A 14,596-nucleotide genomic window follows, 5' to 3' on the forward strand; every position below is an offset into this window, starting at 1 on the left:
TTTACACTGGATAGCGACCTTGCCAGGGGGAAGAGGTTGCAAGCTCCAAGTATGGTTTAGCTCAAGAGCCTTAATCTCATCAGCCATTGCAGCACACCATTTGGGATTGTGGGAAGCCTCAACAAAGGAACGAGGTTCAGAGTCAGTAGAAATACTAGAAAGGAAAGCACGATGATTAGGGGAAAGAGCCGAATACGAGAGGTAGTTATTGAGAGGATAGGGGCAATAAGGAAGAGAAGCAACATTGCACTGATGGTCGTAGAGGTGAGCAGGAGGGCGAGTATGATGAGTACTACGATGAAGAGGGACGCTGGGATCATCAGAGGGTGATTCTAGTAAAGAGGGGGTGGGGTAGGAGGAGGAGGTGATCCTGGATCATCAATTGCAGGACAAGGAAGGACAGGTGGAGAAGAGGAGTGGGGAGAAGGAACGGATTGAGGGAAGGTTGCATGCTGGTATGGAAATATCGTCTAATGAAATATGACATCCCTACTAGTGAATATCTTACGAGTGACAAGGTTATAAATACGATATGCCTTTTGCCCATATGGATACCGAACAAAAATGCCTGGAATAGCACGTGGAGAAAACTTAGATTGATGAGGAGCTAAATTCTTAGCATAACATAAACAATCAAAAACACGAAGATGAGAATACTTAGGTGAAACATCAGCCACAAGCTCATTTGGGGTATTCCCTTTTAACAAGGGGGTAAGGAGACGATTAATGAGATAAACTGCATTCTGAACACATTCCCCCCAAATCTCACAGGAGTGGTCTCCCCCTGGCTAAGTTCTTCACATGGTTCAAAAATCGAAGGGGGAGGATTAGAGTCCTCAAGTATACTGGCCGAAGTCTCCCCCTGGTCAGGAAACTCTTCTGAGACTCCTAAGTTGTGTTGATGTGTGATAGGAAGATCTAGAGTCGGAAAGAACACCTCTCCTCTAGGACTCTCCCCCTGGAGAGGTGTATAGTAAGGGAAAAACTCATGAAAAATTACATCCATGGATACAATGGTTTTCCTGGAAGGAGGATGATAACATTTGTACCCTTTTTGAGTAGCAGAATACCCCAAAAATATGCAGCGTAGGCCGCGGGGAGCCAGCTTATTCTAGTGGGGTGATTCTGGCATAACACACACATCCAAAAACCTTTGGGGAAATAACAAAAGAAGAGGCTCCCTGAAGAATCTCATTAAGACATTTAAAACCAAGTATCCTATTGGGCATCCTATTCATAAGCTAAGAAGCAGTGAGTATAGCATCACTTAAGTATTGGTCAGGTACATTCATAACAATCATAATGGAACGGGCTATCTCTAAGAGATGCCGATTCTTCCTTTCGGCAACCCCATTTTGGGCAGCCGTATCAACGCAACTGGTTTGAGGTATTATGCCAGAGTTAGAGAGATATCTTTGAAATTCACCATCAATATACTTTGTGCCATTGTCACTGCAAAGGATCTTCACAGTAGAATTGAACTGAGTTTTAATCATATTATGAAAATCACGAAAACATTGGAAAACCTCTTTTTTTTTTTTTTTTTAAAAGATAAATCCATGTATAACAAGAGTGACAATCAATAAAACTAACAAAGTACCTATGGCCAATAATAGGCACACGTCGACAGGGACCCCACACATCAGTATGAATTAGCATAAAAGGAACAGGTTTTCTATTATGAAGAGAAGGTAAATAGGTAGAACGAGTCTGCTTCGCAAAAATGCAGGCTTCACAAAATAAATTATCCTCATTACAAGAAGAAACCAAATCAGGAAATATTTTCTTAAGAGTTCCTAAAGGGGGATGACCTAGCCTACGTTGCCACTGATGAAGGTCTAATATTACCGAATGGACCGGATTAGAAGATGTAGTCAAAGCAAAAGTAGATCCTCCAATCGGCTCGAGCAAATAAAGTCCATTGTCTAGTTTACCACGTCCAATCTCCTTCCCCGTGACCAGATCCTGGAAGACACAGTAAGATGGGAAAAATGTCACTTTACAATTCAAGTCATGTGTAAGACTACTGATAGAGAGCAAGTTAGTAGAGAAATAGGGAAAATGTAAAACTTTAGACAAAAAAAGTGATGGAGAATGCTAAATGGTCCCTTTTCCAGCAATAGAAGAATAGGAGCCATCAGCAATGCGAACTTTATCCTTTCAAGAAGTTGGAGAATATTGAAAGAAAGAGGTGGATAAACCTGTCATATGATCTGTGGCTCCTGTATCAATGATCCAAGGAGTAGAAACCGAAGAAGCTTGAAAGCCTGTAAAAGTTTTACCTGAAGTAATGTTTGAAGCTATACCGGCGGTAGATGACTGCATAATACGTCGCAGAATAGCGAACTCCTCTTGTGAAAAATCAACATCTATAGAGGGTGTGGTGCAAACTGTCTCGAAAAGTTTAGCCTTTGGTTTTCCCTTTCTTTGTGCTCGTTTTTGCTCAAAATCAGCAGGCTTCCCATGCAGTTTCCAACAATTTGCCTTGGTATGATATGGTTTGTGACAGTGCTCACACTTGACAATCTCCTTAGCTGGATCAAATTTAGTGCGAACAGACTGTAAAGCTGATTTCTCCATAATAGGAGTATGAAACATGGCTAATCGACGATTTTCCTCACACTGAACAAGAGCATAAGACTGTTCTAGTGTAGGAAAGGGAGAACAACTTAAGACTTGCACTCTGATCTGATCGTACTCCACGTTCAAACCTGCCAAGAAGTCATATACTCGAATCTTATCAATGTGCTTCTTATAAGTCGCCACATCATCTGAATTAGTGGGGTGATAATCCCCATAATGATCCAACTCTTGCCAAAGAGATCGCAACTCAGCATAATAGTGGGCCACAGATAGTTCTTTTTGGGTAGTCTCATGAAGCTTCTTTCGTAGCTCATAAACATGTGCATCATTCCCCAACTGTCCATATGTTTCAATAGTAGCCTTCCAGAGTTGGGCAGCAGTATCAAGTAATAGATATCCACGGGCAATATTTGGAGTCATGGAATTCAAGAGAAATAACATAATAAGAGAGTCATTCGAGATCCATTTATCCTATGAAACGCCTGTGGTAGTAGGTTTGATAGTGGTGGCCGTAATGTATCCAACAAGTCCTCTTCCAGCAATAGTCAAGTAAACAGATTGGGACCAAATCAAATAATTTGTCCCATCAAATCTTACCGAAAGAGGATGAAGAGTGGGGTAATGTCCAGGGCCGGTGGGAGCAATAGTACCATCGATAGTGGCCATGTTGAAAAAATTATCTGCAGTTCTTCAGTCTTCACCTTTTTTAAAAAAAAACTAAAACGTCGCAAAATGCAATAGCCAAACAATTATATGATCAAATCTCCTTTTTCCCTCCTTTTTTTTTTTTTTTTTTTTTTTGGCTAATAGAACCAAAAAAAAATATGGTCTAGTCTACTGGTTTTTTGGCTAATAGAACTAGAGAAAAAAATTTGGTCTGGTCTATTGGTTTTTTGGCTAATAGAATGTGTTGGACAATGAACCAAGAGTTGAACCAAACAATGAAATAAAAACCGAACTAGAAGTTGAACCAAAAAACCAACCAACTAATTCAATAAACCAATCGACTTATCTTCTTCCTCAAACCTGGAATGGGGATGCAAGCAGGCGACGGCGATGGCGACTGAAGCAAGCGACAACAACAGAATCAGACGATGATGGTGATGCTACCCTTGCTCTGTGATTCTATACAGAACTATTTGTGTTGCGCACGATTGGAGCGATTGAGAAGATGATGCAGCAGCAGTAGTAGCAGGGCCTTTGCGTCTACTGTGTTTCGCCTCCTCGCCTCCTTTTTTTCCTGTCGATTGCTGTTTTGCCTCCTTTTTTTTTGTCTGTCGATTGCACAGGAAGTAGCGGCAATACCTCAACAGCGGCGGTAGCAGCAGGTGCATTAGTAGCAGTGGTGGCTCTTCTTCTCTTCTTCTCTTTTTTTTTTTTTTTTTTTTTTTTTTTTTTTTCTGGTCTTCGTTTGCAACAAAAAAGATACTCTTTTTTTTTTCTTTCTGGTCTTCGTTTGCAACAGAAAAGATAGTGCAGCGGTAGATGGTGACCTAATTGCGATGGGTTTGAAAGAGAGAAAAAAGAAAGAAGAGAGAAGAAGAAAAAAAATCCTAATCGAATTGAGGCTCTGATGCCATGTTGAAAGAAACGATTGTGGTGAATGGCTTATTGATCAATGATCTCAAGCCCTCTATTTATAATTAAGTGGAAAGTATACTATTACATGGAATAGAATTTTACATGAATACAAACTCTAATTTAACTCCTATACAAACTCTTATTAGACTCCTAATAGAATCCAACAAATGCCTATTGTGACTCAGATTGGGCAAGTTGTGCCACTTCTCGTCGTTCTACTACTGGCTATTGTGTTTTCATTGGATCAAGTCTTATCTCTTGAAAGAGTAAAAAGCAGTCAACTGTTTCCCAATCTTCTGGTGAAGCGGAATACAGATCCATGGCCACGACAACTTGTGAATTGACTTGGTTGTGCTATTTACTTAAGGATTTAGGAGTTTTGCATCCAAAACCTATGGATCTATTTTGTGACAATAAAGCGGCTATACACATTGTTGCAAATCCAGTCTTCTATAAGCAAACAAAACATATTAAGATCGATTGTCATGTGATTCGTGAAAAACTTCAAGCTTGGCAAATTCAAACAATTTATGTTTCTTTTAAGCATCAAGTGGCAGATATTTTTACTAAAGCTTTGAGTCAAGAACAATATCATTTTCTTCTCAGCAAGTTGGGCGTTCATGATGTTCATGCTCCAACTTGAGGGGGAGTGTTAAATTGTATTGAGTCGGGTCATAACCCGTACCCAAGTAGAGAGGGTAAGGCGGTGGAAATAAGCCTATAAATTGTAAATCATTATAAAACCCTAGAATTAATGAAAACTAAAGCAGCCTCCTTTGTCCTTTCTCCCGTGGACGTAGGCCTCTGGCCAAACCACGTTATCTCCTCTTGTTCCTTCTAGATCTCACATCTTCTTCATTGATTTTATATTGATTATACAATTAACATGTGTGAAAATACATTTCAGATTCAACCTCATCCTAGCAAGCATGGGTGTGAATCTAGAACACCATTGCAAATTTTTTCTAGTGGGGGTGCAAAAATAACCATGTAAATGTGTTATATGCCTTAAAATCAGGTGCTGATGAAGTATCAGATTCTAAATATACTTCAAGTCCACAAAAATAGACTGTTGAAATCTGACAAAGTTTGTACCAAAATTTGGTAGTTTGATCATCTCAATGGAACCAAAATATCGAGACAAGACAAAAATTTTCCACATCAATGGAATATACATCATGGCAAGGGAAACACGGAAAGGGAAAAGAAATGACTGTATCAGTGATGGCAGGAAAAGAAAATAGCAATCAAATCAAATAGCATACCCTAACATGTCTCATAAAGTGGTTGATTAGCAACTTTTAGGACCAAACCAGTTAACCACATTTTATAGGAGTTCAACTGCAACATTTAGAATTAACATGCACTCACCCACAGGTCGAACATTTCTTGTGATGCTTGCAGAATATGGACAAGCAAACTGAGCATATGTACCCCATGTCAATGGTCTTTTTATGACAAAAACACCTGGCAGAAACCACAGTATTTACCAGCTAAAATATCAAAAAAAAATGCAGTTAAAGAAGAAAATCCAAGATAAAGAAAAGGTGCAGTAGAAACATTCTAAAAGTAGATTCAAATGCAAGTATGCAACTATGCATTGTCAAAGCAAAACTTTGTCAGCCATAACACAGACTAAAACTATAGGAAAGTAAAAAGCAAGCATGGAGGTCAGCTGGGGATACAAACAAGAATAAAGTTGGAACCACAAGCATTTGCAAAAGAACCTTCTCCCTGCGGTCATTTTATCCAACAACAATTCAAATGATCTTAATCAAGGTTTAAAGTATCTTATCAGTCAGGCACTTTTAAGAAATGTAGCATATAAAGTATCAAATGGTCCAAGAAACCATAGAAATGCTCAAAATACAGTGAAAGTACACCTTCTGAACAAAACATACACATTATAAAGATGAGGAAGATGAGGTGTTTTAGGTGTCGTGATAGTTTAAGGCCATGAAGAATATTGGATGATGCAAAGAATAATGTTCTACGGCTCCTTGATTAGGTTTTTTAATTCAAAGTGTTAAGAGCCAAGACTAAATGAAGATTTTTAGACTCTTAGCTGAGAGTTTCCTTTCATTTTCCCATTAGAATAAGAATTGTATCAAGTCTATAAGTGAGAATGGGTTTTTGTGCAATGTATCAATAGTCAGTATAAATCGAGATGTATTGAGCTGTATCAGCTGATAAGTATTGGGACAGCCACTGAACCCTATACTGGAAGACTCAATGGCATAGAGATCTATCCTATCATGTATCACATCAGCCTGTATGGCTGTATCAGCTGATACATTTTGATAAAATCCTATACATGCCATTTAAATTAATAGCATACATCTCATACGTGTGGGATTTAACTTGCTAGATGAATAAAGTCCGACCATTTCTCCAAGCTATCATGGGCAGAAAAAGGGGGAGGGTGGGGAGGCTACATCACGAGAAGAACTGCATGGTGAAAACCTCTGTTCCCAAAATATATATCAAATATCCTGTACTGAGCAAATTTACTAGTTTATTCATCACACATAAGGGCTTCAGCAGCCATGTATTGTTTGGGTCTATAGATCCTGAGGAGTAGGAAAACAAAATTATGGATATGCAATATAACAATTATAGGAGTTCAAAGATGAGGTCAAAATCAGAAACAAAACATAAAAAAAAATGCAGGCAAAGAAATATCCAAGAGAGAAACCACTCACGAGGCACGGAAATCCACCCCTACAGGCTTAGGAAGTCGTAAGAAGTTTCGAGACAATAAATCAGTTGCAAATACCGACTGCATACCACAAAACAAACTCAGAAACAAAGAAAAAAAGAAAAGGGACCTTTCTATCCTAACAAACCATAATGATTTTACAAGATAAAAAGATCAAGTGGACATTAGGGATAAGGAACAAAATTCAAGGAAAACAGAAGGCATATATTTCCCTATGTCAGCTGATGAAACATAAGGGTATGTTAGTTGCATAAGTCCATAGAACATAAATCCTTGAAATCATAATTCCCAAATAAAAAATTATTTGGTTTAGAAAAAGTCAAACTGACCTGGATGCCATTGAATCAGGAAATTTCCAAATTTGTACCAAATTTTGGTTTCAGAGGTGGTCTCATATATGCAGTAGCCTATTCAACTCCTTTTTGTCTGCATATTCACTATGTATGGTTCCTCTCTCATGTCATTTCATGGTCCTCCGCTCTTTGCCTTCTTCAATTCATCTTGGTATCCTTGCTTGTGAGTCGTGAGTCGTGACATCATCAATAGTTTCAAGATTCAAGACACTCAACACTAAAAAGATTTCATATAAGCTAGTTTCTTACCTTATCCGTTTCTTATGTGAGTTTTCTACTTTCCACAGTTTATGAGTTTTGCTAATGAATGCACACCATTAATTCTCAAATCTGGAGATTACTATCTCAAGTGTAAAGACTTCAGATTCTAAAAATCTAATAGGTGGATTGAGAATAATTTTTGCTATTATATTTTACCTAGACAAAGAACTTGAATTGATTCTCAGCTAGTTCAAGTCCTCTAATCTTCTGTTATTGCAAATTTCCTGCAATTCAGTTTCTGAACCTGTCACCACCAGCAAGGCCATCGTGGGCATGGTTATGTCCAGCTACTGTCTATAATCCAAACCTCCTCGGACCCTATAAAAGCAGATTTTGTCATTCTGTTAACAATCTTCTTGCTAATCGTAGGCTAGTAGTGAAGTTGAATTTTTTAAGCCTTCTTCTCTGCTTGGATGTGATAAAATTTCTCCTGATGCCTTTGGTGATGGTAGACTTCTATCATAATGTGAGGAACAACATTCTTGTAGTCTTTCTGCATATTTACTTGACAACTTTACGTTAAGGTCTTTAGATCAATGGTAGAGCACATAGAACATGAGAATGTGTCAAGCATGCTCCAAGGGTGACAGAGGACCAGATCAAAGAAGCCCTTGTCTTTTTTAAGAGAAGGAAAAAAAAAAGGTTCCTTTGATCTCTGACCTCCATCAATGGGAATGGTGGTTCAAACACACCAAGATTCTTCTAATTCATAAAGAAGTTTGATTACATAGTATATACAATGATCAAATCTCGCATTAACAAATTTAAGTTTCATAAAGATTAATTATGATGGGTTCAGTCTTGGGAATCATAACTACTTTCAAATATTAAAAAAAAGAGCATTTTACATTTGCCCCACTTAAGCTGGGCCAAAACTTGTGTTGCCTCCCTTAAGTGGCCCAAATACAACTTAACAGTTTCAGTTAATGCCCAGTTAACTCCTCATATGAAGTGAGCAAAATACCCTCACATTTGCCTACAACTTGCCAGAAACCACCGCCGGGAACCACCACATCCCCTCCCCTGCCATCCACCACTGCCCCCACCTTCCCCCTGCCAGAAATCGCCCATCACCACGTTCGAGTAAGCTGCCGGCATGATTGCTGCTAATGCTTCTTCTGTGTCGCTTCCAACAATCCGACATAACTTTGTTTCTGATCACCGGAGTTCTCTGCACGGCTTCTAGTCTCCCTCACTCTTCAGTTTGGGCTTCAAGGTGTCCCACTAATTCATCACAAGATCCCATCTCAGGATCCATGGACCCTTCCTCCAGAAGCATTCCGTCAGAAATCACTCTCCTGTAACTGCTTTTTGTCCTGTTTCCATCAAGAGACATGCTTTGCAGAAAGAAATTGATGGGTCTGTTACATGGGTCCGTGTGAATCTCCCTGATATTAAATTTATCCAAAGTGGGATGACCAATTGACCATACAGTTTTAATTACCATGGCTTGAATGTCCTCTCCATAGAAAGAAGGTCAGGAAGAAGCTTATTGGTTTCAATCACCTGAACAGAGTACCCGCATGAGATTGACATGGTCCATGAATACCAACGATCATAGCAAACAGTTCGCTGCAGCAACCTCGCTGAATCAAACTTTACGGCCTCAAACAGTTTCTGTAAAGCTCATAGACAAGTCGTGTTGGGGAGATTGGATCTAGAGAATCAAAATGGTGAAGAGACACCAATGGTGTTCGGATGAGCTCTCAGCAATTCAAAGGCATCTCCTCTCATAAAAACCATGTAACAGATGAAATTACATTAGAAGGAGAGAAATCAAACTTGGTCTCTGCAACTTCAAATCAGATTCTTTAATAATGAATTAGTACCAGATCACCCTAGTTCACGGCTTAATCCAACACCAAGCTCAGTAAAGCAAGAGAAAATCCTCGAATCACTTCCAAATAGATGAGGGTACCGAACCAAACATGAATCTGGAGTGTTTGCTAAAACTCTTGCAAGAGGATAGCTAATGGCAAAACCTCCACCATCAAAAGCCATATTGAAAAAATTATCGGAATTCTGCTGGAAGCTCTCCGAATCACTCACAAGATAAAACCACAAATTATGATCGTTTTTTGATAATGTCTTCACCAAGTTATCAGCATAGAAGACTCTGTCACCGTCACCAAAGACAAACCATCTGACATTAGAGTGCTTCAGAGCAACAGTCTCTGAAACAACCCTAACCCCACGAATTGCCAATTGATACGCAGCTTGGTTAGTGTAATGGAACCCAGATGTATCTCCAAAGATGCATAAAGGAGGAAGAAGCTCTTCTTTAGATGCAGCTTTCTCTGATATATTGAGTCAACGAAAACACAACCTCGCATGTGAAATCGGACCAGAGGCGTACATATTCCTTCCACTGTGGCCATGATTTAGTAGAGGAACTAATGCCGAAGACAATGTGATCAATGAAGCTGGGTGTTTTCAGGCAGGGAAAAGGTGGGATAGTGGTGGCTGGCAGGGGGAGGGGTGGGGTGGTCTCCGGCAAGGTGTAGGAAGAAGATGGGTGAAGGGGGACTCCCTTCACCCACTTAAGGGTTGGGTATGGAATGAGACACAAGGTTAGTTTAGTAATTTAACATTGGGAGGGCATTTTGATCATTTCATCTTAGGAGTTAACTGGGCACTAACTGAAACTGTTAAGGTGTGGGTTAGACATAATTTAGACAACTTAAGGTAGAGTTTATGCCCAACTTAAGTGGGCCAGACGTAAAAACTCTTTAAAAAATGTAAAGATAGCCCAAAATCAATACGATTCCTTGTATATTTTGTTATATTCCATAGTACTTTAATGTTGTTTCATGCTTTTTTTCTACTTGAATTCTAGAGTGAAGATGGAAGTCAGAGTTTCTATTGAATAAGTTAACTCAAAGAAGCTTTGCCCAACATTTATTCAAGATGAGTTAACCTGAGAGTAGACTGATTAGCACGTTAAGACATGGCTTATGGTTTAATGAATAAGTATTCACGCATCACATGAAAAGAAATGATTCAGACTTTTTAGTGTTATTGTGTATTTTGTTAGCATACTTGAGTGTCTACAATACCCACTCAGCTGGTCCATCTTACCTTTGTAATCAGAGTCTTAGTAGAAAAAGTAGATAGTCAGGAACTCAGGATAACCAGACAGTCATTTACACTGTTTCAGGATGATTTCAACTGACAGAATCAGGACAACCAAAAAGTTTTCCACAGATTTGAGTTGCAAAATCAAGGTAACCAAACAGTTGATTTACGAGGAGTATAATACAGTCCCATAAAATTACATTCAAATGAACTGGTCTCAAAATCAGACAACAATCTGTGGCACTTCATAACAAAACATGCCCAAAGAGTTTCTCTCACACAGAATCCAGAACAAGTTTAGTAGTTTCAAAGCAATGGGACTGCTGAAGTGAATAGATAAGGAAAAGAAATTGATGCTATAAAACTAGAAGTCAGCAACCAAATTAAGATACAATCCATAAACTCAATGAATTTTTTTTTGGATGATTAAATAATTCATTACCAAAGAGAATAAAAGGAAATACACGAGCACAAGCGACAAAGCCCGCACAAAGGGCCTCAACTAACAAGCAACCAAAAAGGCATTGAGCCAAGCAACTACCTAAGAGCAACAATTAAAGAAAACTCAATACACAAGCACAAGTGGCCCGCCAAAGTAAGAGGCATCAAACCTAGCAACCATCTGAGAGCAACAATAAAAGCAAACTAGTTATACAGCACAAGATGCCCGTAGCCATACATAGAAAGGGCCCCAGCTAAACCGACGAAGTCTCCCATTCGATCCTAGCCATGAGAAGCCTTCCTTATAACAATGCACAAAGACCTATGCAGTAGCACAACAATTGCAGCAAAGGCAGCATCACAAGAATCAGACAAAGAACGAAGAGAACAGAACAGAGTTCAAAACACAATCAGAGAGTTCAACAACGATAGTCCTTATGGCTTTCCCCCAAAGCTAGAGAAGCCATCAATGGCTAGAACCCTCGACAAATAGAAGCGAACCCCAATAACAGGAAGGGAAGAGGAGAAGAATCTGGATCAGAGGTTAAGCCTGAAATGGAGAGATCAACAACGATGGCTCTCATAGCTTACCCCCCAACACAAGAGAGGCCAAAGAGGAAAAGAACCCTCAACGATATGAAGCTGATCCCATAAACAGAAAGGGGAGAGGGAGAGTGAAGGAGAGACAGAGAGAGGAGAAGAATCCATATCAGAGTTCGGACTGGAGTAGGAGAGAATGGCAATGATACCCCTTAAGGCTTCCCCCGACACCAAGGAGCCATCAAGACTTTTTGGTAAAGTGACTTTTTCGGTACTCTCCATTTTGTAGATCACTGTTAGGAAACATGATTCAGTAACAGTCTCCAAAGCCATATGAACTCTGAATCCAAGATGATGCAGGCTCAGTGGCTAGGCAATTAGGTTACTGTACAGAGTTTGCTCGGACTCACACAACAGATCTATTATGAAAACTCAACCATGACTCTTTAAATTACAGTAGAACAATAGTCAAGATTTTAATTTCAAAGCTCCAAGAAAGTTTCAAAGCCATCACAGATAATGCAAAAAAAGAACTTCTAACAGAAATTTTTAAAGCCAAACAACTTGAGAACTTACTGAAAGATACTGAAATAGCCCATCCGGCAGTTGAGGCTTCAGATACACACCCCCTGTTATGTAAGAAGCCTGTTGTCCAATATCCATTAGAAGGTAATGAAGAATTCCATAATCACCCGCGGGGGTGAGGGGGGTGAGAGAGAGAGAGAGAGGCACCTGCTGCAAAAAGGCAGAATGCTGGGATCCTATAACACATGAATCAATAGGAACCTGCGAACCAAGTGAGAAAATCAACAGCCTAAAAAATTGCAATAAATAATAAGATGTTGAGAAGACATCAAGGCTGAATTTGGTAAAACTCCAAACAAACACATCTCAAGTATATTTATTTTCTATTTTTTCCTTTTTTTTTTTTTTTTTTTTTTGGTTCTGGAAATCAATAGGGGAAAAAGAACACTGGAAAGAAATTGGTGACAAAAGTTGAACCAGACAACTAGAACAGAAGCATAGAAACACAATAATTAATTGTTTGTTGTTTCAAACACAAATTCAAAGAAACAAATAAAGCCAGCGACAATACCATAAGCCTCATTTCAAAGAGTAAAAACCATTCCCCGATGCAGCAGGGACTTGGTTGGCCAAGGCATGACTATAAAAAAATTTGGTTTCAAGGTAGGTACCAAACTTGACATGTCAAGTACGGTCAAAACTGATCAAGACCAATGAAACTAGTTGAAACTGGAAACCTCCAAACTAGCCAAAATGGATTTAACTTGGTATCTTCTGTCAAAACTAGTTGAAAACTCTTGTCTCAGTTTCTTAGGAAACCATGATTTAGAAACGTCATTGGAACAACTCAGCCTTATACCCACTAAACTATTGACCCTTGCGCTCCAATCATATCTATTCAAGGTCATACTTGATACAATACAAGGCCAAACCCATGCTAAGCATGTCCCTCTTTGGTCCTCAGCTCCTTGCCACTTCTCCAAAGGTCATTTTAGGATGCCCCTGGCTCTTTGTTCCTTCAATCTGAATGCGTGCCTAAGCTATGCATGTCCAGTGTTGAAGCAAAGTTTCTTGCAATGGCTCAAGGGATTTGTGAGTTACCATATTTGCATGGTCTGCCTGAAGATCTTGATGGTGTTCTTCCTCTTCCATTGATGTTCTATTGCAACAATTAAGTGGCCATAAGCATCGCTCATAACTCATTCAGCATGATTGGACAGAACTTGTAGAAAAAGACAAACACTTCATCAAGGAAAAATTAGAAAGTAGAGTTATGTATGTCCTTTGTGAAGTCTAAAGATCGGTTGACTGATGTCTTCACTAAGAGATTGATAGGAAGAATCTTCCCTCCAATCATTGCCAAGTTGGGCATGCGTGATATCTATGCACCAACTTGAGAGGGAGTGTTGTAAAAAAAGAAAAATAGAAAGCATAAAACCACATTGGGAATTGGGCATCGGGAGCTAATCCTGAGATGAGATTTGGAGGGTTATCCTAGTCCCCTCTCCCTGGAGTCCTATGCCTGTTAGGTTTCCTAGATTTCCTAGTTCAATTCTTATTTTATAGCTTGTAATATTATAAATATCCTGTTTCCAAATCAGTAATACAATATATACTAAGATTTTTCCTTCGGTTTCGACAAGATAACAACACAGCTCTTAGAAATGAGACCTTACATGCATTACCAGGCAGAAGTCGGAAAATATCAAGCTATTGATGAAACTGGCATGAAAATGATTACAGTGCATCAGCATTATGCAAATTCATCATCAGATTAGACTTGTTTCTTTATAAATAAAAGTTTAGAGCTTGGGGGGGCATACATATTTGGCCCCTGATCCTAAGGGTTTTTTCTATGTAATAGGCCACTTTTATGGGCCTAACATATGGTAGGTTGCATACAGGACTAGCTGTTTCAGTTCCATACCTAGCTTACTGGGTCACTTTCTTTTTTAGTGTAAAGTCGATGTTAGTCTTTTTTGCTTACGGTTGAAAGGGGGGTAACTGTGCAACATGAATTTGATAATGGAAAGAATGTTGCTTCTCTCTCCCTTCTTTTTTTCCCCCTTCTTTTCTTGGATGAACTGTAAAAAAAAAATTTGGATGAATAATATTGCCTCTCTTCTCTTGCTCTCCATTAAGACTCTTATCTTGTACTCTTGTGTTTAACCAAGGCTGGTGGGATTGGTATTTGATCTGACTAACGCCTTGCGTGGGAAGCCCAGGCAATTCATTGGCTGTATTGGAGTTTATTCAAATCAACACCTTGCAGTGTGAAGCCCCCAGGTAAAACCTGAAGCTTTCCATTATTGTTCTGATATAAATTATTTGGTATCTTATTGTTCCATGCTCATCCTTTCCCAATTAAATTTTAAGGCCAAACCTACTGTTTCTTCTCGTAATCCGCTAAACCACCAAACTAACTCCCCCATGTCTATACATCATCCCCATAACCTAAATTCTGCCCAGACAAAACCAGCCATCAGAACATCACCAAACCAGTACTGAGTCTACCCTA

At 39.2% G+C, this 14,596-nt stretch overlaps 1 protein-coding gene across 6 annotated transcripts in view; it reads right to left on the reverse strand.

The window, feature by feature from the left end:
* The window catches only part of LOC149023073 (general transcription and DNA repair factor IIH subunit TFB4-like), a 44,076-nt gene that overhangs the window by 8,826 nt on the left and 20,654 nt on the right, over positions 1-14,596 (reverse strand). For all 6 annotated transcript variants that reach the window (XM_089150921.1, XM_089150920.1, XM_089150925.1 and 3 more), the window contains 4 exons: positions 12,286-12,339; positions 12,130-12,198; positions 6,867-6,943; positions 5,536-5,631 (listed from right to left, as the gene is read on the reverse strand). In XM_089150921.1, the coding sequence (XP_089007047.1) occupies positions 5,536-5,631; positions 6,867-6,943; positions 12,130-12,198; positions 12,286-12,339 (296 nt within the window). The remainder of the gene's footprint in view (positions 1-5,535; positions 5,632-6,866; positions 6,944-12,129; positions 12,199-12,285; positions 12,340-14,596) is intronic.

Source organism: Hakea prostrata, chromosome 3, assembly GCF_041222555.1.
Source record: "Hakea prostrata isolate BN-2017 chromosome 3, UWA_Hpros_2, whole genome shotgun sequence".
In the NCBI taxonomy this organism is placed as follows: domain Eukaryota; kingdom Viridiplantae; phylum Streptophyta; class Magnoliopsida; order Proteales; family Proteaceae; genus Hakea; species Hakea prostrata.